The 24,721-nt window shown below is 43.8% G+C and overlaps 1 protein-coding gene across 8 annotated transcripts in view; it reads right to left on the bottom strand.

Annotated features, from left to right (window-relative positions):
• FUBP3 (far upstream element binding protein 3) overlaps nt 1–24,721 on the bottom strand; it is a 69,740-nt gene that overhangs the window by 29,228 nt on the left and 15,791 nt on the right. For 5 of the 8 annotated variants that reach the window (XM_075015284.1, XM_075015281.1, XM_075015287.1 and 2 more), the window contains exons 3-7: nt 7,255–7,305; nt 6,773–6,806; nt 4,908–4,957; nt 2,392–2,463; nt 1,094–1,151 (exon numbers count right to left, since the gene is read on the bottom strand). In XM_075015284.1, coding sequence (XP_074871385.1) covers nt 1,094–1,151; nt 2,392–2,463; nt 4,908–4,957; nt 6,773–6,806; nt 7,255–7,305 — 265 coding nt within the window. The remainder of the gene's footprint in view (nt 1–1,093; nt 1,152–2,391; nt 2,464–4,907; nt 4,958–6,772; nt 6,807–7,254; nt 7,306–24,721) is intronic. The other 3 variants (XM_075015282.1, XM_075015288.1, XM_075015283.1) reach the window with 2 other exon arrangements.

Here is a 24,721-nt window from a genome sequence, read left to right as displayed (position 1 = left end):
CAGAACTTCCCGGTGTTAAGAAGATCTGCTCTCATCCATTTTCCCCCCAAGTGTCTCATCAGGCATTACAGCTTTTTAGTATTTTGCTCTTGTTCTGAAAATGCCTCAATACCAGCAAAACTATATTGTTTGCCCTGTAATGTATGATTGCCAATTACACTTATTCTGGTTCAATGCTTGCAGAATTATGGCAGAGTGAGGGGATTTAAGCATTCTTAGATCTTTTAGAAATACAAGAATACTGAAAGTCTTCTCTTGAGAGAGAGAGAGAGAGAGTCTTTGTGCCTATGTATTTTTATTAGTCAAATGCAACCCTTAAAGATTTTTAGATGGATTTTAAAAAACCCACCTACCCAAAGGCTGGGGAGAGAAAGAGCAGCTCCATATGTTAAGTGTGTTCCTGTAAGCCTGAGGATCCTGGATCCAGTCCCAGCAGGAGGTCCTCAACTGGCTTGTGAGAGTCTCAAACTCAGCTCCTGGGAAGGTGGAGGGAGGAAAGACTGTCCCTAAAGTTTCTATAGGCCTAAAGAATAGAAAGCCCTGCTGGATTGCCAAATGGGTCTCTACCATGCAGGGACCAGAGTTCAAGAAATGAGTTCAGTCCTTTGCTTCCGGCTGGCAGCAACATGGAGGAGGCACAAGGATGGACCTCAAGCTGCTCTACAGTAACACCTCCAGTTTATTCAGGAGTGCAAATGACAGGCTCTGGGGGCCTCATGCAGCCCTTCTTCAGCTGGAAGGATGCCCATCTGAGTAGCAAGGTAAAAGGGAAAAGAGTGACCTTTAGTGGCTTTATTTAGTATCCTGGAAACTCGCAGTTAGTCAACTGCATCCAAACTGCCCTAAGATCAACCCTGTGAAGTGGAATTCCATAGGAATGTCTGCAGAGGGTTCAGCAGATTGCAACTGGAAAAGCCTTTGATTAAGTCAACTTCTCAGTCGTTAGACCAAGTTGCTCTAGGGTCTGGTGACCCCAAAGCTTCTACAGGCCATGAGTCGCTGACTGTGGCTAACCAAATAGCAGCACCGATAGAACAAAGTGATAAGGAAGAACAAAGAAAAGATATAGAAAAAAACCCAAAACAAGACTCACTCAATGCTCTCTGGTGTTCCGGTGAGCACACAGGGCCTCTCAGGCATCCCGCCACTGTCTGTGAAGGGAACAACAACATGACAGGGACTGGCTATTTCACATCTCACAAATGGCTGACGGTAGCCAGCCAAGCAGGCAGACACAAGCAGCCGAGGCGTAGCCTACAGCACTAGCTCTTCTAGTAATTAGAAGGGGCAGTAAAATCTACATTATCCTTCATAGCTTGGACATTGCAAGAGAGTGGTTAGAGTCAGTTGGTCTCGAACAAAGTGCAGCCTCAAAGCACACACACTTCTCATGTGATGCAATCAGGCTCTGTACTTGATTCGAACACTTGGCTGCAATTCATTAAAATTATGTATCTGAAAAATAAAACAAATACTTGCTAAGCATCTTAATTATCTTTCAATCACCCTTCATGCTCACTCCTGCTTGAGTATTCAGTCTTGCTCTTGTGGCATCTTGGACTGATATGATTGTGGTATTTTCCTACACTTAGAACAACTGTATATTCCATGGTAGCTTTCTTTTAAGTGTCATACTCCCAGCTAAAAAGTTGCTACATACAATTCAACTGGATTTTAAAAATATTGGAAAGCTGCTTCAGTGACCATAAACTGGCTCTAAAATGATCCATTTTTGCACATGAAACATGAGAATCCAGAGAAATCCAGGATCAACATATTTCACAGACAAAATGGATGTTTCCTTTATTTTTAAATCTCTTCCTGCCCATAAAGATTAAGAACCCAGAAGACGATATTTTGCAGTATCTTAAATCTTTCAATGTAATACCACATCTGAGATTTCCCATCAGTAGGGAAAACAAAAACAAACTAACCCAGAACTATTTTCACAGCAAATAATACAAAGCTAGAATACAAAGCATACGACACCAGATTGGTATGGATTTTTTAGTTTGACATGGATCCTGGAACTGAGAAGACTATTCAATTAAAATGGAATCCATATATGATCTCCCCAAAAGAAGTGCTATTGTATGACAGCCCTAAACGGAAGCATTTCCCCCCTGTGTAGGGAACAACATGGACACCCTTTAACATTTTAGTTGCATCTGCCTCTTGATTAGAGGTGATCACCTCATTTTGCTCCCACAAGTAATTAACAGGTCTCTTTTCTGTACTGGTCAGTCCCAGAACACAATTTTTTGTGCATTATTTGGTGACCAGCAATAACACGTACAAGCGTGATGCATAGCCAGGTTTCCATGTCTATTAGACAGGCCATATTTCAAGCCATACCCTGCTACTTGTCCACTTCACACACAAAGCTCTTACCTGGAGCAATCTGAATTTTGCAGCCAGACTCTGCCTGGATCCGTGAGATCTGTTCACCGCCCCTGCCGATTACTGAAACAAGTTCACAATTGTCAATTTACTGTTGTTCCTGCCAAGAGCAGAGTATCTGTTATCTTTATTCCATTGCAAATGGCAGTAAGAGAAGACTGTATTCCAGAACTGTAAAACAGGCTTCCATATGCTGGTATACAGAAAGCCAGTCTTCGGGTAGAAACGGTAAAGTTTTTACTGAATTCTAGTGATTGCATTTCCTTGTAAATACGACTTACACCGAAGTGGGAATATACAGTAGATAAAAATAGTCACTAACAGAGCCAGCCCAGGAATGGTGTTTTAAGATTATTGTCCTATGACAACCTGAATCTCAAATCTCACAAGAAAACATTGCTGTTCTGATATCTTAGCAGCCAAAGCACAAGTATTTTAGTTGTTGCTTTTATTTATCTATCTTAAAGAATTCACTGCCCACCCCATCGTAACCCCACGAGGGCATGTTGCTGGTATTGACATGCCATGCCAGAACTCAATATGAAAGTCAAAACTGGCTTCCCTTCAATCCTCTGCATCACTGAATGATCGTGTTCCACGTTGTAAAGCAAGGGAAGAACATACACAGCCAGCCATCTAAAACCTTTCCCAAAGAGGAACACAGCACAGCTGCAGGTCAGCCAAGTCTAAAAAGAATGATTCTCTCAGTAGGTCTCTCAACTGTGCAACTTGTTTCTGCTACCACCCGTCTGAGCTTGAATCTTTATCACTCTTTTCAATGTGAGACATGAAGCCACATTTTGCCCAGGACGACTTCCCATGGAACTATAAAACTGTCCTATGCATGGCCAGCACTTGGCCCTCAAAAAGAGATTAGGGCTGGAGGGCACCGAATGGGTAAGAATACTGCTTCATTTATAAGAAAGTGATAAATGAATAACAAAAATAATTAGCATTACGTAGATTCTGCACAAACTCTACTCAGAGTGTGTCCATCCAATGCTCTGGGCATCTTGGACATGTACCTTTAAAAAAAACAGTTATGTAACATATGCCTAGAACTGTGGCATCCAATATGTTTGCCACTGGCCACACACGGTGAATTGGGACACTGTAGTGTGGCGATTCTGGGCTCTGCAGACACATGCAGCTCTTGGAGCCTTTGAATGCGGTTCTGGAGCCGCACATGTGAGTGCCCTCTGCCTAGTCCATGTACGAGCCCCACTGCTTGGTGGGACAAGCAGGTGGCAGCTTGGGCCTCCTGCAGCCATGGCAAGGGCCCTGCTGCGCTTCTGGTGCGTCACTGTGTGCGGGGTGTGTGCGTGTGCCCAGCCCTGGGGGACAGCATTCAGTCGTGGGGGGCAAGGAGCTGCGAGTGCCTGGCTCTGGGGGAATGGGAGGGCATGGTAAACACGAAAAGACAACAACCACAAGCGTGGCGGTCCTTGAACTATTGGCCGCCACTGGTTTAGAAGATAACATGTGTAGCAGCTAGCTGAAATAGGCAGGAGGAAGAAATTAATGGAGTAGCGAGCCTCTAAAATGGTTAATTTTTACTCTTGGTGAACTTGTTTGCAGAACTGAGCCAGGAAGAGAAATGTTGATTTCAGCTTATCCATGGTCCTCCTGGTCAGTCCATGTGTAATGCAGTAAACATGGAGTTCCTGTTTCAGTCTTCACACTAAGCAGGGCATTTGGGTGATGCTCCTTTGCCAGAAGAGACGGCATGTTTGAATCCAAAGGTCAGGGAACACGTTACGGCAACAGGAAGTGACACATGCAATCCAACATCTGAACAGTAAAGGTGATAGCTAAAAAGAGTTATGACAGCAAGAGGATTCCCTTGAAAAAAGAAACAGTGAACTGCTGGAAGAAAAAACAGGAGTCAAGGTGAAGTGAGAGAGATCACTGGGATGCAAGAGTGAAGTGAAAAGAGGAAACAATTAGAAAGAAGAGAGCGAGAAATCCACCAGTGCAGGAGAGTGCACCCCCGTTATTTCTCCCTGCACGGCGTGTACAAGGGATCTAAAGAAGTGTGACATACTTTAAATGTAAAAATTCAACTTTCAGTTTAAGCATTTTAAGCACTCCCTCCCTGCCCCCATCCCCTTAAATGCAATAACTGATTCTGGTTACAGGCAAATAGATTCATTCTTAGCAAACTGTTATGCAATTTGGTCTGAGCAATTTGTAGTTACTGCCAAAGTTAGCAAAATGTCAGATCTTCAGAAATCTGTGTTTCCTGCCTCCCCCATCCTATAATTACATTGTAAAACCTTTAGCAGCAAACAGGTAGCTTAAGTGCAGGACAGTGTGACAGGAATAGTTGAAGTTGCCCTTAGTAGAGGATGTTAATAGGCAAGATTTTCACAGCTCATAAATTCAAAACAACTCTGATTTAACTTGTGCACCCAAGCCCTCATCTGCCAAAATAGGTACTGTTCCCGAGCAGAAATTACGTTTAGAAACTGAATTTAGAAAAGAGAAACAAAACCCAGGATACTTACTAAATCCAACCATTTTATCAGGCACTTTGAATTCTTCTGTTATTACTGTCCTAAAAATGGAGATTCGAATAGTCACTGCAAAGAACAGTTTCAAAGACTACCTTTGCTCTCCCACAAATGTCATGCACAGCATACATAGTTCTTTTTATAAAAATAAACACGTCAGCAATAATTACAATGATTTGGATTGGAAGCTGACCCCTAGTGGGTCAGCTAGTCTACCCGCCTCTTTGTGGAAGAATTGCTTTAGTTATTCCTAAACTCTGAAATATTTCAAATCTAGCCGTGATTACCTCCACCAAAGCTGACAGAGTCTGTACCTCCCATTGGCTGTTCTTGCTCCAAACAGCTATGCAAGTAGCTAAGTTTGTCTCTAAAATTTAACGTCAATTTTTACAAGATGATGTTTAAGACTTTTACTTCCTTTTACTTCTTACTGCTATCATAGAGGGTAGCCGAGCTAGCCTGTATCTTCAAGATACATAAGTCCTGTGGCACCTTATAGACTAATAGGTATTTTGGTGCATAAGCTTTCATGGGCAAAGATTTTTGTGGGCTGAGATTAATTGGCCCCTGGTCTCCCCTTGACTATATTTTCTCTGGAATTAACAAACAGTTCTCAGCTCTTCCTCATGAGTCTTATTTTTACAAAACTTTACAATTTTTATTGCTATTTGCACACTCCATTTGCCTATCTTAAAATGTGATCCCAAAATCTTAAATTTTCTTTCTGAGGCCCAATCAAGACTTGAGTAGAGGAGAATATTTACCTCACTTGTTTTCCATGATACTCCTGTTAAATACAGCCTGGTTAATATGGCATTTGCCTTTTTTACTAGCACTTGATTCAAATGAATCTTGATAGAAACGTCTCAATTCTTCATATATCGAAACATGCACAATATCTAATTTGACACTCCTGAGACCAAGTAAATATCTTTGGAGGAAGTTCAACATGGATTTCTAACAAGGCCTCTTATGACATTTTACAATACAATTTTCTTTAGACCAGCCATGGGAAGAAGAAGATTATTAATTCCTAAACATTTCCCTAGCAGTGCCACAGGTAAGTGACCTTCTCTGTAATACAACTGCTTACTGCAATAGTATGAATAGGGTCACCTTTACTCTCATACACTCTGGTGCAATAGTTAGATCTTGTGTCCAAGTGACCTAGTGGTGAGAGAGTGCTAGTTCACAGCTTAAAGAATGAGGCTCTCTAGAGAGGGAACAGGCACAGCAAGGGTCTGCCCACTGTTCTAATATCACACTTCAACCTTGGTGTAGAAGTGCCACTTCTGGTGCTGCAAGGTTGAAAGTCTCCATATCCATCCTTTGCCCTTGCTGCTGAGACCTTAAACAGGGGAGGCTGCTATGCTGACAGTATGATGCCACCAACGTATTTGAAATTTAAGAGTTCTGAGCAAGAGGCAACCTCTGAAGTGAAAACATCACTATCTTCTACAGATTTTAAAAACTAGGCATAGACTTAAGACACTGTGTTCTTCAGATCCATGCTATGCCAGGGCTGGTAAGGAACCATCTCAAGAGTCATATTTCATCAGCAAAACCAGAAAAACTCCTGACTCCTCTTCCACTGCTAAAAAAAAATCACATAATTTTCTTATTCCCAGCCTACAGAGTTAGATGAACCCAAATCTAAGCCTTCCTTACAAAAATGTGAGCTCTCCTTTCAAGTGTGCTGTGTCTCAGACAGAGTAGGCAAAAACTGCAGTCGGGAGAAAAACAGGGACTATAGTTTTCCACATTCTCAACCTATGACTTCCTAGCACTCTAGTACAGATGGTGGATCAATAAACAATTAGAACTGATCAATAAATAATAAAACATAACCCACTGCTTACCTTTGATGTACCAGGGCCCCTAACTGGTTACCTACTGTGGCAAAGAGAGGAAAAAGAAAAAGAATCAAAGCATTAGCACGGATAAACTAACTTCATCCCTATAGAAAGAGTTCTTACAATTTCATCCAAAGGAAAAAAAGAAAAAAAACACACAAAGAAAAGCAAAACAGTAATTTAGGTTCAGTGGCTGAAATGAATGTGTTATGTGGTAACAAACAGGAGGGGACTTCTTGATCAACGTAGTCTACAACCCAGTGGCCAGCTGAACACAGGATAGGAAATTGATCTGCATTTCCCCATGCTGAGAGTCATGGGAGAAAATCCTGCCAGCCGAAACCCTGAGATTTACATCCCCCGCTTCCCAAATTAAACCCAATGTAAAGATCAAGCAGATTGGTCCATATTAAATAATAAAAATCAAAAATCAAATCAGATTTTGCGATTTAGTTTAATCAGAAGCATTAGAGATCACTTGCACATACTTCTCTCTGTATCTCTTATCTGTGCTCCATGGAGCCCACTTAAACGGAGACCTGTTAAAGGAATAGGTCTGTTAAGTAACCTTGTGGCACCCACATTGCATCCTTTTATTACATTTCTACTGAATACCCACATTTCAAACCACACATATGTAGGCAGCTGGTGGCTCATCTACGATTAGCAAGAATGTTTGGTCTACAGAGGTTAGTTGAGGAAGAGAAGGCTGCTTGTTTCACCCCACCCCGAACATTAATTTTTCCTCAGAAGTTGCAATAAAAGTATGGTGCAATAACAGAAAGGCTTAGGCAACACATGGGGGTGTTCAGGGCGCCACATGCACCTCCGGTGAGCAATGGGGGAGGACCTGCCCCTACCCTGGAGTGGCGCAGCTCAAAAGCTGCACTCCTACACGGCACCACTCCAGGACAGGAGCATGGGCAGAAGAGGGGTAGGGAATGGGCAGGGCATGTGTTTGGTGCCCCCACTTACAATCCCCACACCGGCTGCCTCTGTGGACAGGGGCCTAATGCAAAGCCTCCTACTTGGATTTCACCTGTGTCAAATAAAGTTATGAACTTAAGTCATTTGCACCTAACCAACAGAAAACAATTTTGATTATGTTGTGTGCTTGGGAGACATAGAAGATGAAAACATGAAACAACCAGATACCATTTGAACTGTGATATTTTGTTCCAAACTTCTTAGCAATACCTTGCACATTCATTGATTTGAAATAAGTTGCCACTCAGCAGATAAGAATAAGAAAACTGGTGCGCCTCACAAATAAACCTTTTAAATATACTAGAAAAGAGTATTGTTTGCAGTGCTTTAGCCACGACTCTCCCAGGATATTAAAGGGAAAAGGTGGGGAAGGTGATTTTTTTCTGGACTAGTTTGTTAGTGAAAAGGGACTACTAGCTTTTGAGCTTACATGAGGCTCTTCAGTTCCGGAAAAGATACTCATGGCAGACCCACACCACAGATTTACATTGGCACAGGGGCACTGCTATAATGCATCTGGTGATGGTGCACTAAACCAAAGGGAGAGAATGCTCCCATCGGCATAACTCCGCCTCCACAAAAGGTGGCAGTTATTTCAGTGGGAGGTTGTGACTGGGGCCATGCAAAGTAGGAATGACATCCTGCCAATCTACTTACAGTACTGTACCGGCGTTAACCACACTAAGGAACGGGCCACTAGCTCCCAGCAACTAGAAGACAGTTTTGTTTACGTTGATTGTGAGGGGTATTGTTCTTCATCAACAAAAGTGAAGAAGGGTGCAGGTTTTGCATCTGTTTATGGCAGGATGTGATGCCACCAGATCATCTCAGAGGTATGGAAAGGCTCAGGCCACTTCCAGTTTTTGAGGCCCTCTCCATAATAGTAATAATAAATAATAATAATAATAATAATAGACAGTTACTTGTTTTGTAACTGGTGTCCTTCGAGATGTGTTGCTCATGTCCATTCCAAGTTGGGTGTATGGAGGTGCACACCCAGTTGCTGGGAGCTTTTTGCCCTAGCCAGTAGCCACACGGTTGGTATGGTCCCCCCTGCAGTGATGCCAACATGGCAACCAATATATGTACCCGCTCAGTTTCTTCTTGCTGGCTACTCTGACAGTGGGGAAGGCAGGAGGGTTTTGGAATGGACATGAAGAACATGTCTCGAAGAGCACCAGCTACAGAACAGGTAACTGTCTTTTCTTCTTCGAGTGATTGCTCATGTCCATTCCAAGTTGAGTGAATACAAGCCAATGCCTAGGAGGTGGGGTTGGAGTCCCAAACAGACTGCAGGACAGGCCTGCCCACCACAGTGTCTTCCCATGCATGCTGCATTAAAGAGTAATGGTCTGTAAATATATGAATTGAGGACCAGGTGGCCGCCCTACAGATGTCCTGGATAAGTACCTGCTCCAAATATGCGGCAGATGATACCTGCAGTCTCATGGAGTGCGCCTGAACCGGCAGGGGAGGAATCCCCACGATCTTGTAACACTCCTTGATGCACGTCACTATCCAGGAGGAAATCTGCAGGGCGGAGACCGGAAGGCCCTTCAGCAACTGCCACAAAGAGTTGCTGCATTCTTCTGAAAGACCTAGCCCTATCCATATAGAAGGCCAGCACCCTTCTAACGTCCACGGGTCTGCAAACATTGCTCCCTTGGGGACGCATGGGACTTTGGGCAAAACACTGTTAAGGAAATGTCTTGGTTAACATGATATGTGGAGACCACCTTACGTAAAAATGCAGGGTGGGGTCTCAGCCTAACCTTACCCTTGTGAAACACTGTGTACAAGGGGTCCACTGAAAGTGCCCTCAACTCAGATACCCTCCTGGCTCAGTTGAATACCACCAAAAAAGCTGTTTGTAACTCAGAAACAGCAGGCAGCCAGAAGTTCAAAGGGGCCCCCATGAGCTTGGCTAACACCAAACTGAGATCCCACGGGGGCAGTGGTGCCCGAACCTGGGGCTTGATTCTTTCTAAATCTTTCAGAACCCTTTTGACTACGGGATCTGAGAACACAGAAGACGTTCCCTGACCCAGGTGAAAGGCTGAGATAGCAGCTAAGTGCACCATAACTGAGCAGAGAGACAAGTCCTCCTGTACCAGACCCCAAAGGTCATCTAAAAATCAACGAGACCAGGGCTGGTGAGGGAGGCAGCCCTCTGTGAGACACCAACACTGAAAACCCTTTCCACTTAGCCAAATAAGTCACCCTCAAGGGGGGTTTTCTACTATTTAATGATACTTCCTTTATGGGAGCCAAACAGGCCAGCTCCTGGTCTCTCAGACAAGGGGCATCCACACTGTGAAGTGCAGTGACTGGAGACTGGGATGTTGCAGTCTCCCCTCTTGCTGCATCAGCAGGTCCGGCCAGATCTGCAATGTCATCAGCTTGTGGATCGACAGGTGCAGGAGGGTCGAGTACCAGTGCTGACAGGCCCATGCTGGTGCCACCAAGATGAACAATGCCCCTTCTGAGCAACTCTTGAGGAGGACCCTGTGAACTAGCAGAATCGGTGGAACGCGTACATCAGCCTGCCCGACCAGGGGACACTGAAGGTGTCTGCCCAGGTCCCAGGGCTCTGATTGTGGTAGGAGCAAAATGTCCTGCATTTTGCATTGAGGTGGGAGGTGAACAGGTTCACCTGGGGATACCCCCACTTCTGGAAAATAGAATGAATGACCTCTGGGTGGAAAGACTACTTGTGATTCATAAAGGACCTGCTGAGCTGGTCCGCCAGTGAAGTGGGCACACCTGGAAGCTAAAGGTCCTGCAGCATGATGTTGTGCTATATGCAGAACTCCCAGAGCATCATGGCCTTGTGACATGGGAGAGGAGAGAGCACCCCCATTTGTTGATATAGTACATTGTGTGTCAGTCAGCACAGACAACATGACAGCAATGTCCCATCACATTGGCCTTGAAAGTCACACATGCTCGTCTGATGGCCCTGAGCTCCCTCTCATTTATGCGGAGCCGAAGGCCCAACATGCTCCAAAGAGCCTGGGTTTATAGCTGACCCAGGTGCGTTTTCCACCCCCAGTCCAAAGCGTCCATTGCTAGGAAAAGTGAGGACTGCTGAGGGGTCAAGGGGACTCCTGGGAGGATGATCCCCTCATCCAACCACCAGTGCAGGGTCGACAAAGTCCGTGTTGGCACCATAACCACCAATTCTAAACTGTCCCTTACAGGCCAATACAGCAATGACAGCCATAGCTGTAGAGGGCACATCTGTAACCTGGCATGATGTACCACACAGGTGCATATTGCCATGTGACCCAACAAATGCAGGCAGCACCTGGCCGTCATGGTGGGAACTGCCAGGATGCCTCAGACAATGGCTCCCATGGACGTGAACCTGTCATCTGGCAGGAAGGCCCTGGCACACCCGGCGTCCAGTTGTGCCCCTACAAACTTGACTGAGACGGGACCACCACTGACTTTGTCTTGTTGATCAAGAGGCCGAGGCTTACAAAGGTTTGACAGATCAACTATACATGCTGAATCAACTGCTCCCTGGAACAACCCTTGACGAGCCAGTCGTCCAGGTACAGGAGCAGGTGCACCTCTTGCCTGCGTAGGTGCACTGCTACTACCGCCACTCATTTGGTGAAGACCCTCAGGGCCTCAGACAGGTGGGAACCATTCTCATTTCACAGTTCTGCCTTTCATCTGCCATGAAACTAAGAAACCTCCCATGAGGAGGGTAGATTGAAATATGGAAATATGCGTCCTGTAAGTTGAGAGCAGTGAACCAAACCCCCTGCTCCAGCATCAGGAGTATGAAACCCAGGGATGATATAGGAAATTTTATCTTTGTCCATGAACTTGTTAAAACCTCTTGGGTCCAGGATGGGTCTCAAGCACCCCTTTGGTTTCAGAATTAGGAAATACCAGGAATAAAACCCGTCCCCTGAACCTGGAAGGAACTTCTTCTACGGTCCAGAACCGAGGAGGGATTGCAATTCCTGCTGTAACAGGACCTCGAAAAAGGAGTCCCTGAAGAGGGACAGGGAAGGTGGTTGGGAAGGCGGGTATGAAGAGAACTGAACAGCATGTCCCCTCTCAAGGGTATGCTGGACCCACCGGGCTGTGGTGATGCTGCACCACGTATGATAGAAGGTGGATAGGCAGAATAAAAAAAAAAGTGGGGATGCTGGAGTGCATGAGATCAACTCAACGCTCCTGACTGTGCCATTCAAACTGAGGCTTGGGTCCCTGTGGGCCCTTTTGGTGGCCTTAACAGTGCCTGCCCTTCCGGTTCTGCCTCCTACTGCCATCCCCTTCTGCCTGTGGAAACTGTCTTTGCTGAGGAAGGGGGTTAAAATGCCCGCCTTGGCTGGCAGGTGTACGCATGCCCAAGGAGCAGAGGGTGGCCCTTGAGTCTTTCAGACTATGCAGTCTTTCATCTGTCTTATCTGAAAATAGGGTAGGGCCATCAAAGGAGAGATCTTGTATCGTCTGCTGGACCTCATGAGGCAGGCCAGAAGCCTGCAACCAAGCCCCCCTGCGCGTTGCCACTCCAGAGGCCAGAACCCTGTGGCAGCATTCACAGCATCCAATCCTGCTTGCAGGGCTGCCTGTGAAATCAATTTGTTCTCCTCCACCATGGCTGTGAAGTCCTGCTTGGCTTTGGGTGGAATCATCTCAGAGAACCTAGACAGGGCACTGACTGTATTATAAGCATACCTGCTAACCAGAGCCTGCTGGTTAGCAATTCTTAATTGCAACCCTCCTGTTGATTAGATCTTCCTCCCATAGAGGTCCAAGCATTTAGCTTCTCTATTTTTGGGGGATGGACCCTGGAACCCTTGGCTCTCTCTGCAGTTAGCAGCGTCCACTACCAGGAAGTCAGGCTGGGGGTGCGTGAACAAGTATTCATTGCACTGGGATGGGACAAAGTACCTTCTCTCATTCCTACAAGTCGCAGGAAGGGCAGAAGCAGGGGTCTGCCAAACCATTTTAAACGTAGTGACAATTGTTTTGATTATGAGCAGAGCCACCATGGTGTGGCCTGTGGAGGACAAAATGTCCATGACAGGGTCCGCTTCAGCCCAGACCTCCTCCACTTGCACCCCCCAGTTTTGGGCCACTCTCATGAGGAGCTGTTGAAAAGCCCTGCCATCCTCCAATACAGGTGAGGCCAATGAGCCCACCACCATCTCATCCAGAGGAAGAAAATGATAGCCCTTGCGCCTCCATTTGGAGGGGAAAGGCAGTAATAACCTGTTCAGGCACTTGGCCCCCCATGCAAATAGGGAGAGTATCATAGGCCGAGCTGGCAAAGGCACCAGCCGGCCAGAAAACCCCACCACAGGTGGCATACATAGCGGTGTTACCACTCCTTGCACTTGAGCTGGCGACGGTGCCTTGGCAGGTGCCTGCTCCATCAGCACTGGAGGTACAATTGCAGATGGCGCTGGCACCGAAGGGGTCCAGTCCCACTGTGACGGCGCTGATGATGGTGCTGAGGTCAACGCAGACTAAATAGACGCAAGCAGCTCCACGATGACCTCTGCTTCCTGTCTTTGCTCTGGTGGTGGGGCACCCAGTGACACCGACGGCACCAAGTGCAGGATCATCGGGGCCCCCAGCACCGTTAAAGGCACTTCAATGGCTTGACCCTGTGTTTCATAAAATGCCCCCGGGGTCCAGAAGGGCCACTGCTGAGTCACCTGCGAAGCCGGTGGCCCACTTGTATCGTCTGAGCAACGACTACGATGCCTGCGATGGCTAGGGTGTGACCTTCTTGAGCTCCTGCTCCATCCAGAACTCAAGTAAAAGGAGTCAGACTATGATGCCAATTCACATGCAGGTGACCATGGCAGGGCCATCAGAGTCAGTGCTGATATCATGCATGCCGAGGCCGGTGCTGGAGTATAGGGCATCGGAAACTGGCCCACAATCTGCTGGGGCAGCACTAAATACGTTGTTGGTGCCAGTGTTGATGTGAGCACAGGTGCTGGTGCCGGTGTCATGGCCATGGGCCCCAATCACTCCGTTTCAGTGCTACGGCGCCTGTCCTCCATAGACAGAGAAGGACCTGACACCAGCACCTGCAGAAATCCTTGTGCCGCTTAAAACACCTCCGGAGTTGAGCAGCACCTGCGGGCTCCCGCTCCACTCTAGCTCCAATGGTTGCACCCCCTACCCTTCAGCAGCGCGCGCTGCAGCCTTGGACTTGAGGCCACCCCACTTTGGCAAGCGATGCCTCTTGTGCCGCCTCCTCCTCTTCATCGGCACCGGAGATCAGCTCCTATGGTGCCGAGAAGGCTCTCGGTGCTGGGAGTCGTTAGGTGGCACCATGGTTGATGGCACCAGTGCACTTTGCACAGAGGCGACTCCACTCTCCACTCCTGCTGGAGACTCTCAAGGCTTTAGAGCCATCTCCATTAAGAGGACTTTAAGGCGCTGGGCCCTATCTTTCGAAGTTCTGACCTTAAAGGCCTTGCGATCACATCAGTGTCCTTCCCGCAGGCAAATCAAATAGGCTGAACAGGGCTCACTTTTGGGCAGGTGTTTGCTGCATTTTGAACAAATCTTAAAGCCTGGGGAGCCACGCATTCCCCAGCACCGAGGGGGGCAGAGAAACCCCACCTTGGCTATTAGTTAAAACACTAACTATCAAGTACTAAAACTATTTACACTTCAAGAACTATTTACACTACAATAGGCTACTAGCTAAAGAATTGAGCAGAGAAAGCAAGACTCCAAGGACGGGCAGCACGTCCAGAAGGAACTGGGGGTGGAGGGGGAACGCATATATTGGCTGCCATATCAACGCCACTTCAGGGGGCGCTGCACCGACCCTATGGCTACTGGCTAGGACAAAAAGCTTCCCGTAACTGGGCGTGCACCTGCACACACCCAACTTGTCATGGACATGAGCAATCACTCGAAGAAGAATATCAAAACAAAAAAGCAGTCCAGCAGCACTTTAAAGATTAAGAAGAATAACATATGAAGACAAAATAAGGCACCAAAAAGAGAGTGAGACAATTTGAATATCTTCTGTCTTTTAACGTGCACTTGATCCAGGTACAATCCATTAGTAACTGTTTATATAATCAACTGATCTGAGAGGACAGTTCATCACGGTCTAATCTTGTGCCATCAGAACCAATATATTTTTATTAATAATTATCAACATTTTTAGCTCTTTTATATGACAAAATCTATAACAGTTAAAAATATGTCTTATACCAAATCTCATCTCTTATTTGCTTAAAATTTGCAGCTCTCAGCTGAGAACATTTGGCACATTTTGGTCCGACGGGGATGCACATAAAAACAAGCCGCAAAGCTTGTCAAATGCCAAAAAATTAACAAGGGTCTAAATTTGAGGCCAAGGCCCTCATGTCCTCCCTTCTGATTGGCTCTGGGTGCCACTTTTGAGTTGCCTTGTCTTGGGATGCAAGGACCTTGCTTCCGAGGAGTACAGCAAGGTTGAAGAGTTGTTTGAAGCAACAGACCACCTGTCATAATGGATACAAAAGTTGCAGATGCACTCCACTCCCACAATGATCACTGCACCTGTAACATAACATTTCAAGATCCATAGGACCTATACATGCCACATAGGATATTTACTGAACTGGAAGAAATACACTAATAGCAAATACATGGGTGAAATTAGACTGTCGCTATGACCCCAAACGAATGCTCAGGGGAAAAAAAAAAAAAAAAGACAAAACCGCCATACCAGCAGACAACAGTTCCACAGAATGATCATTCTGTATCTAACCTCTTCACCCTCAAAAGGAAATCTCCAGATTAGCTTGGGAGCTGAAATTCAAAACTTTGCTAGACTCAACAAGTAATGGTCATGGACTTGATAAAAGGCCCCAGATTCATAGCTCATTACAACAATCCCCGACCTGCTAACCCTCCTTCATCCTGATTGCAGAGGCGTTAACTGCTCATCTCTTGAGATGAGTATTAACTCTTAATGCTGAGCAGTGTTCGCTCTAACTTATTTCCATCCCTGGGCATAACGCATTTTATTATGTGCGCCGAGGCATGTGTGGATGTGCACTAGCACAGAAACACATGTTACCAGCTCTGGGCACTGTGCTAATCAGCTGGGCAACACCTGAATCTTTCCAGAGTGGCCACCCAAGTACTCAGCTTATGAGGAACACTGATGCTGAGCTGCATTCCTCCTTGCATTTAGCTGTGACATCCTGCGTACCATTCCCAGACTGGAACATGAGCTCTGTGTTATGTCGAAAGCTTGTCTTTCGCCCACAGAAGCTGATCCAATAAGAGATATTACTCCTCCACCTCGTCTCTCCAATAGAAAAATGCATGAAATCTGCGACCACACACTCTTTAGAGAAATAAAATGGGCAAAGAGTCAATACCATATTTCTGTTGTGTCAATATCTTGATATTGGTCATGGACCAAATATTGACAGAATACATATTATTATACTCTTCAGCTCAGAGGGAAGACAACTGCTGTGTTATTGACTCCTTTAGATTTGCTTTTGCATATGCTCACTCTGAATATAAATGTCCTAATGTAATAGTTATCAATACAGCAGTAGAAATGATGTAATGGGGAATATTTGCTCTTGCTGATAAAGGTACTGTTACACAAAACGGCTCAGCAAATAAGATATGTGCTTTTTCAGTAAATCTGGAAACATACCATCTTGTTCCAAGCTCCTTTAAAATACTCTTGCAACAAGAGACATTATTTGTATTATCACAGCACTAGTTTTAGACATAGATCACAATTCCACATTATTCTATCTAGTTCACAGAAAGAGCAGTCGCAGTACTACCCAAGCTGAGGTTTCACGTTTCTTTTTGGCATTTTCCCCAAACACAACCATTTTTTAATCTCTCTTAGCAAACTGGACTTGACTCTTAAAATCACCACAGGTTAAGAAACATAGTCATATCCCACATGTGCTTCCACTTGTCCTAAACTTTACACTGATGATTAATAATAGACAATGCACATGGAAGAAAGTACTGGTTGGTGAAGTACTGTTTTGTTAACAAGCTGAGGAGCTCATTTAAGTCATGAAAATAATACATTACACATCCGTAGAGCCTCCCAGCCAACGATTTTGAGCACAAACAAATTGACCCCTTCAACATCCAGGTAAAGTAGATATTCTCCATGTGCATAAGGGAATTGGGGGCACAAACAGATCAAGGCAGCAGCACAAAGTCTGTAAAAGAAAGCACCCCAGTTCAACATGGCATAAGCATGAGACTTCCCTGCATCTCCCTATCCCCTACCTAAGATGATGAAATGTTGAGAAACACTAGTTCTCCTCCCCTCAAAAAAAAATTACCCACTTTAAGAAAATGATTAGGCCATGGTTTCAACAATCTGAAGTTTCATTCTCTCAAATATGCCCCTTTTACTCTGACAGAGACTAATACACAAGCAAGTCTGTGGCAGAATGCATGCATTGAAATAAAAATTGACGATACATTCCACTCACAAGGCACCATCTTCTGCTTAATGGCCAGGAGGGGGTTGAATACTGACAGGCCACATACGTGTCACCTCCCCCCCTTAAATCTCTTGGAGTACAATTTGACTGTAACTACAGTCATTTTCCAGCAAATAAGGAAAAAGACTGAATAAAACCAGCCCAATTTCCTGTTAATGGCACCTACTGGTTGATAACTGTACATCCTGCTTTAAGCTTCACCTTAACTGAATTCTGTCTAAAAGAACCACTCAAAACAAATGCAGATTTTCCCCCATCTCATAAAACAGTGCAGTGCCTCCCACAAAATTAATGTGCACGGTAAGAATATAAAATATAAAATCCCATGGAAGATAATATCACTTAAAAAAAAAAAACCCAAAACAAAACAACCCCAAACAAACCCGAAAGCAATGCATCGCATGCAGAATCTGGGGATCATAAAGTTGCAAACTATACTTTAAGATTTTGAGAGCACACTTTTATTGAAAAAAGTCAGGAATGGGTAAAGCTGGTGGTGGTAATGGTGTATTTTTCCTCAAATAATTCTCCCTTCTCTATCACTAGTTTTCTCCCTAATGAAGAACTTCAACCAGAGGGGAAGTCTGCCTTTTTAAACCCTTGTTAAGTGTTATTACAATTAAAGTGCTTGTTATCACAAATAAAACATTTGAATCTTTGAGGAACCACTGAAACGAGAGGAAACTGGGTTTGTGTTCTGACTCTGCCAGAGCCTTCTGCCTCCGTTTCAGTTCCCTCACCTGCCAGACAGGGATAGTATCACCTTTCTTTCATCATTAGCCCTTGTCTATTTTGACTGGAAGTTCTGAGACAAGAATCATGTCCTGTTATAAGCCTGTACAGCTCTTAGCACAATAGGGCCATGATCTTCATTGGGACCCCTAGGCATTGTTCTAATACAAATAAAGTGAACCACCACATTTGCTTTGCTACTTGAAGTCACCCTAACCTTTTGGGAGAGGGAAGACATCTTTAGAATCCTTCCATCTTTTCCTACCAATCCTTTTTGCCCAGAGAATGAGAGCACTCCTCTATCTGAAGGCTGAGAGCTGGATCTATAATCGCTACAGAACACAAGACAATCTCTCCAAGGCCTGACTAGACTTAAAATGCACATGACAGTTGAGGGTCTGCTTTTCAATTTCTCAGGCTCAATATGGTGCTACTAAATAAGCTTCCCCATTCCCCTGAAAAAGGAAAACTTATTTTTCAGAAATACTTGGGTGCTGTGAAACGTTTAAATTAGCCACTTGTTAGAAATATTCTGACAGTCCAACAGTAACAGCCAACAGAATATGGGACTGAGTCATGAAAGCTGGAGTCTATTTTCAACTGTATGCAAAAAACAAAACACTACCTATGCAACTCAGGCCCTGTCTACACAGCATGGCAATGAACAGAGGGGTGTATATTACACAGCACTTTGAAGTGTTGAACTCTTAACTACAGTACCTTGTAGAGGCCTGGCTGATGTGCTCCAAAAGGCACCTAGCGCATGCTGAAGTAGTCCTGCTTGATACAGCACTGTATTTTAGCACGTCACTTTCACAGTGTCTACACTTTGGAGCAGGAGTGGGGAATCATTTTTGAGTCCAAGGTCACTGACCCACAGAAAAGTCAGGGACCACATACACATTGAGAAGCAAAAAACAAACAAACAAACAAAAACCAAACACTTCACTGATGTGGCCCCCAACTGAGAACCGGGGGGGAGGGGAGAAAAAAAAAAAAGACACTAGTCTTTCCCCTCATGCTCCTCCCCTGGAGAGAGGGGTCACAAGCCTAGTGGACCAGATCAAGACAAGCCAGAGTCTGCATCCAGCCCACAGGCCTTAAGACTGACAACTCTCCTGTGCGCGTTTCTCATCACTAGAATGGTGATAACTCATTTTTGCAAAGCATTCAAGATCTACTCAGAGATGCTACGTAAGTGCCAAATAAAATTAAGTAAGTTACAGTGGGTTGGTGTAAAAAGAAAAGCCAATTTGCCCAGCTTTGCTACCACAGTTCTCTGTTAGACCATACCCTGTCCAAGTCCTCTGTGTGGAGAGAAGCACATACATTTCAGCAAACTCCCCAGGAAAAGAAAATTATGTAACTGTTTCAAGATCATCTGTTTCAGGCTTTCTTTCCAAACAACATCCTATGTCAGCACAGCTAATTTTGTTGTAGATTACAGTTATTTTAAAATGGGGGGTGGAGGGAGGAATTGGGTGAAGGGTTTAGCATACCATATTTTCCTGTACTATGATGAATCTCTCCTCCCTGGAAAGGCTTGAAAAGCAACAGAACTTATGGACCATCATTTGTTTCAGAGGCAATTGCATAATCTTATATCAATCAGCAGTGCTGACGGCCATTTAAAGTACTGCACAGCTGTAGGTTAAGACTTCCTAGGCACATTCCCACATTCAGCTATTGGACTATTGGTGCCAGAGAATAGTCACTAGTTTTAAACAAAGAAGTAATTTTGCAAAAAGCACGAGTTATGTGGAGCTGTAGTGAAGAGAACTGCATGCAGACATGATCATCAAGCATAAAGAGAACAATACCGGAGGCGGATATTTTTTCTACTGGATTTGTTTTTACACTTAGAGAGGTTTAATCAACCCTCCGAAAATCCAACACGTTTACGAAAGTGATCTGAAAACCCCTTTGTGGTTCTATTTCCAAACAATGGTCCACAGACCACTGATGCTGTGTAGAAACTGGCTGATCAAATAATATTGGCTGTCCTTGTTTCCAGCTACGGAACATTAGAACAAAGAAAGCAGTCATGTAGCACTTTAAAGACTAACAAAATAATTTATTAGGTGATGAGTACTAGTGGGGCAGACCAGATCTGAAGAAGTGGATTCGCCCCATGAATGCTCATAGCCTAATAAATTATTTTGTTAGTCTTTAAACTGCTACACGATTGCTTTCTTGTTTTGTTAGGCTACAGACTAACATGGCTCTCTCTCCGTTACTACTGAACATTAAAATATAACTTTTCCATCAACATGATCAATGAAGATATCCCCCAGATATTATGCAGCGACATAACAGGGTAAGGAAGGGATGTTGTACGCTGTCATAGTTGGGATACAGCTGATGGTTTATAAGCATCTGTAAAACATGGAATACCAAAAATTTGAGAACCTCTGCCTTAGATGTCTTTATTTAGAAACAGTGGGAGTTCTGAGCATAGGCTTACTAGAATGGGCTGTTAGTTTGCTACAGTAGCACAATTTTCTCATCCCACACTTTAAAAGAAAGCACTCACTGGGATAATCATATTTCTACGTATTACTTACTACTACTACTACTACTACTACAAATAAAATCTAAGATTATTAACACAAAAAAGAAATGTATTTCCTCTCCCTCCCCTACACTTTGATGACTTAGGGAATTTCACAGCTTTTGAACATGGTCACTCTTCTATTTTATCCTGGCACTTTGAGTCAATTTGCCTTCTGTTTGTGTGGGTTTTTATACAGCAGAGTATTTTAAATGACAATTTGACGGTAAAACCACAAAGATATACAAGGGGTGCAAAGAAAAGTACAGAATATGCAACTTTAGTAAAGCTAGAGACCAGGTTTCAGGCACAGCATATCATTAAATTAGAGTAATATCTGTAATATCTACACACAGTGGACAGAACAAGCCTGTATGTACAAGATCCAGAGTGCGGTGCCTCTAAAACTTTGTATGGAAATCAAACAATGCCTGCTATAGGGAAACTTCTGTTTTAATGAGCCTTTCAATTGCATTTTAAATACAACTGCAAGGAATCAGCAAGCTCACTACAAAAGTTGAATTTGTGTTGCTGAGGTTATTTAACAGCACTTAACCACAATTGGCAGCGTTTTATGATTTGCCAGTAAAACATCTTATGGGCTTAAAGTTACAAATACAAAGTCCGACGAGATAAAAATTTGGTTATTTACATATTAAGAGTTCATACAGCACCAAATACATTGGTTTCAGGTGCTGTTTTGCGCATTTTAATTCTGATTGAGATGTTAATAAAGGCAAGAACTGCCATACTGGACCAGATCAGTGAGCCATCCAGTATCCTGTCTGACAGCAGCCACTTTGAGTCACTGAAACAAGACCCAAGAACCCCAACGAAGACTTAGTAATGCTTAGCTCACTGGTGTGAAGAGACCACAGCCTATCAGACCTATGATGGCTCATTTTATTCCCTTGTCTGTATCTATCTGCTCTTTTTCGTTCTATATTAGACTACAAGCTCTTTGGGGCAGGGATTGCTTTTGTTCTCTATTTGTACAGCAACAAAGACAACAGAATCCTGGTCCATGAGTGAGGATCCTAGGTGCTATGTTCACACAAATACATAATAGCCATAGTAGGCAGTTATTGAACCACCTATCTCAAGAAAAGTTTCTTTTTAACCTTCAGTAGTCAGAGGTCAGCTTAGATCCTGAAGAGTAAAGGTACACCTAACATTTTCTTTAACATTATTAGAATTGGATTTTCTTGCTATCCATTCAATACGTAAGTCTTGAACTGAAATCTAATGAGCTTTTGGCATTGACAATATTTTGTAACAATGAATTCCACAGGTTCATTATATATTGACACTTATTAAGTTTGCAGAAGGTACCAAGCTGGGAGGGGTTGCAACTTCTTTGGAGGATAGGGTCATAATTCAAAAGGATCTGGATAAACTGGAGAAATGGGCTGAGGCAAACAGGATGAAGTTCAATAAGGACAAATGCAAAGTGCTCCACTTAGGAAGGAACAATCAGTGTCACACATACAGAATGGGAAAGGACTGCCTAGGAATGAGTACAGCAGAAAGGGATCTAGGGGTTATAGTGGACCACAAGCTAAATATGAGTCAACAGTGTGATGCTGCTGCAAAAAAAGCAAACATGATTCTGGGATGCATTAACAGGTGTGTTGTGAACAAAACACGAGAAGTCATTCTCCCGCTCTACTCTGCACTGGTTAGGCCTCAGCTGGAGTATTGTGTCCAGTTCTGGGCACTGCAGTTCAGGAAGGATGTGGAGAAATTGGAGAGGGTCCAGAGGAGAGCAACGAGAATGATCAAAGGTCTAGAGAACACAACTTATGAAGAAAGGCTGAAAAAATTAGGCTTGTTTAGTTTGGAAAAGAGAAGATTGAGGGGGGACATGACAGCAGTTTTCAGGTATCTAAAAGGGTGTCATAAGGCAGAGGGAGGGAACTTGTTCTTCCTTGTCTCTGAGGATAGAACAAGAAGCAATGGACTTAAATTGCAGCAGGGGAGGTTCAGGTTGGACATTAGGAAAAAGTTCCTAACTGTCAGGGTGATCAAACATTGGAACGAATTGCCAAGGAAAGTGGTAGAATCTCCATCACTGGAGATATTTAAGAAGAGGTTAGATAGATGGCTTTCAGGGATGGTCTAGAAAGTGCTTGGTCCTGCCATGAGGGCAGGGGGCTGGACTCGATGGCCTCTCGAGGTCCCTTCCAGTCCTACTCTTCTACAATTCTATGAATACAGTATTGCAAGGAAAGCCACGCTATTGGTTTATAGTAGGGTAATGTTTAGTATTATCCTCCATCTCAACACTTTTCTGTTTTGATCACTGCTACACACTAAGCAGAGGTCTTCACTGAACTGTCAAAGATGTCCATCTTTTCCTCAGTTGATTTAGAACCCAGTCAGATGTACAAATAATTAAAATTATTGCAATGCATTACATATTGGCAGAACACTTCAAGTATGGTCACTTTTTCCAATATGCTCATGACTTTATAGTTTGGGGACAGTACGTTCTAGTGAAGAGCTCTCTCACCCCTACCCAACTGCAATCTGGTTTGCTTTCTTTCTAAGATAGAGCACTCCCGTGGATCTCACCTCCATCACAATCTCGAGTACTGGGATCTTAAGAAATGATGGAAGAATATCTGAGGCTTTACCTCCACACTCGCAAGAGGCCTACATCTTTCCTGCTTTTGAAGTGCCCACCACTAATGAACAATAGCTTCAACAAAGACTATCACCAAATGCTGAAACAGCCAGCCGCCCAAGCTACCATCATAAAACATTCAATTACTGCTATACTTACAACACGTTAAATGGCAAGTATTGCTTTGCTTGAATTATGAAGAGGCTGCAGGCTTTTTCTACATGCTTGAAGTCTATTTTAAAAAGCACATCAGAAATATCCTCTCTCAAATAGATGCAGCCATATTTTCTGGGAACTGTTCCTACTTCATAATTACAGGAGTGACTATCAGCTTTGGTTTCGATACATGAAAAGTGTAAATTAAAAATACTGCATTTTAAACTGAGCTCAGTTAAGCTGAGTTTTGCATAATACCCCATTATTTAACAATGCATGCAACAACCAATTAAAATTATAAAGTAGGATACTTTAATACAACGTATGGCAAAAAAATGTGCCAAAGGGAAATTTCTTACTTGCCAAATACAGACTAGGTGATTGTGCACCATGCCGCATTTTCTAGTACAGAGACTGAGAAACTGTTAGCTCCATGGTGTCTCCCTTCTCTTCTCCAATACAACTAATGTGTTAATTTCTTCATTTTAAGGGCATAAATACTTGCCACAATCTTATTTTAGTAGATTAGTGAAGCAAGTCAACACACAGAATTTATTGTTATTACATGACTGATATTTACTTAAGGGTAAGAAAATTAAAGTCAGATTTGGTTTCACAAACTTCTTCATACAATCACCCCTCCTCACGCTTAAGCGCAGTAAGCTTGACCATTCATTGCCATTTTCATTTCAGAGACGTTAAATAAAAGGTGGGCAAGGCTACTGTACAGAGGCTAAATGAATTAAGCACATTTGTCTTCATTGCAGAGGATGTAATATAGGCAATGGTTCATCCCATATTATCCTGTCAGAGGCTTAGAGATGGCTATGAGATGGTCAGGGGTGCAAATAGCTACTGATGGAGTTATCCTCAATTAAACAATATATTTATTTTTTGAATCCAGTTATACTTTGGCCCCTCAAAGAATCACCTGGATGTCTGTGTTGTGTGAAGAAGTATTTTCTTTTATTTGGTTCTAGCATTATGTAAAGGGATAAATGAAGGGATTATGTAAAGGGATAAATAATGCTTCATATTCACTTTCTCCACAGCATTCACAATTTTAGAGACCTGCAACATATTGCCCCATAGCCTCTTCTAAGCCAAGCAGTCCCAGTCCTTTTAATATGTCCTCATGGAAGTTGTTCCATGCCATTTTTGTTGCCCTTCTCTGCACCTTTTCCAATGCTAAACTTTTTTGAAAAAGGGCAACCAGCACTGTATGCAGAATTTAAGGTGTGGCATAACACGGATTCATATAGTGACAATGTGATTATTTTCTGTGTCGGCTGTTCTTTAACTATTGCAGGGGTGCTCAGACTTCATTGCACCATGACCCTCTGCTGGCAACACAAACACCTCAGGAAAGGAGGTAGAATCTTGAGTTCACCCAAACTCTATTGCCTTGGGCGGGAGGA

The sequence above is a fragment of the Carettochelys insculpta genome, chromosome 21 (genome assembly GCF_033958435.1).
Source record: "Carettochelys insculpta isolate YL-2023 chromosome 21, ASM3395843v1, whole genome shotgun sequence".
NCBI classification, from domain to species: Eukaryota; Metazoa; Chordata; order Testudines; family Carettochelyidae; genus Carettochelys; species Carettochelys insculpta.
The sequence above is the reverse complement of the archived record's forward strand: the minus strand, read 5'-3'. Positions and strand labels throughout refer to the sequence as shown.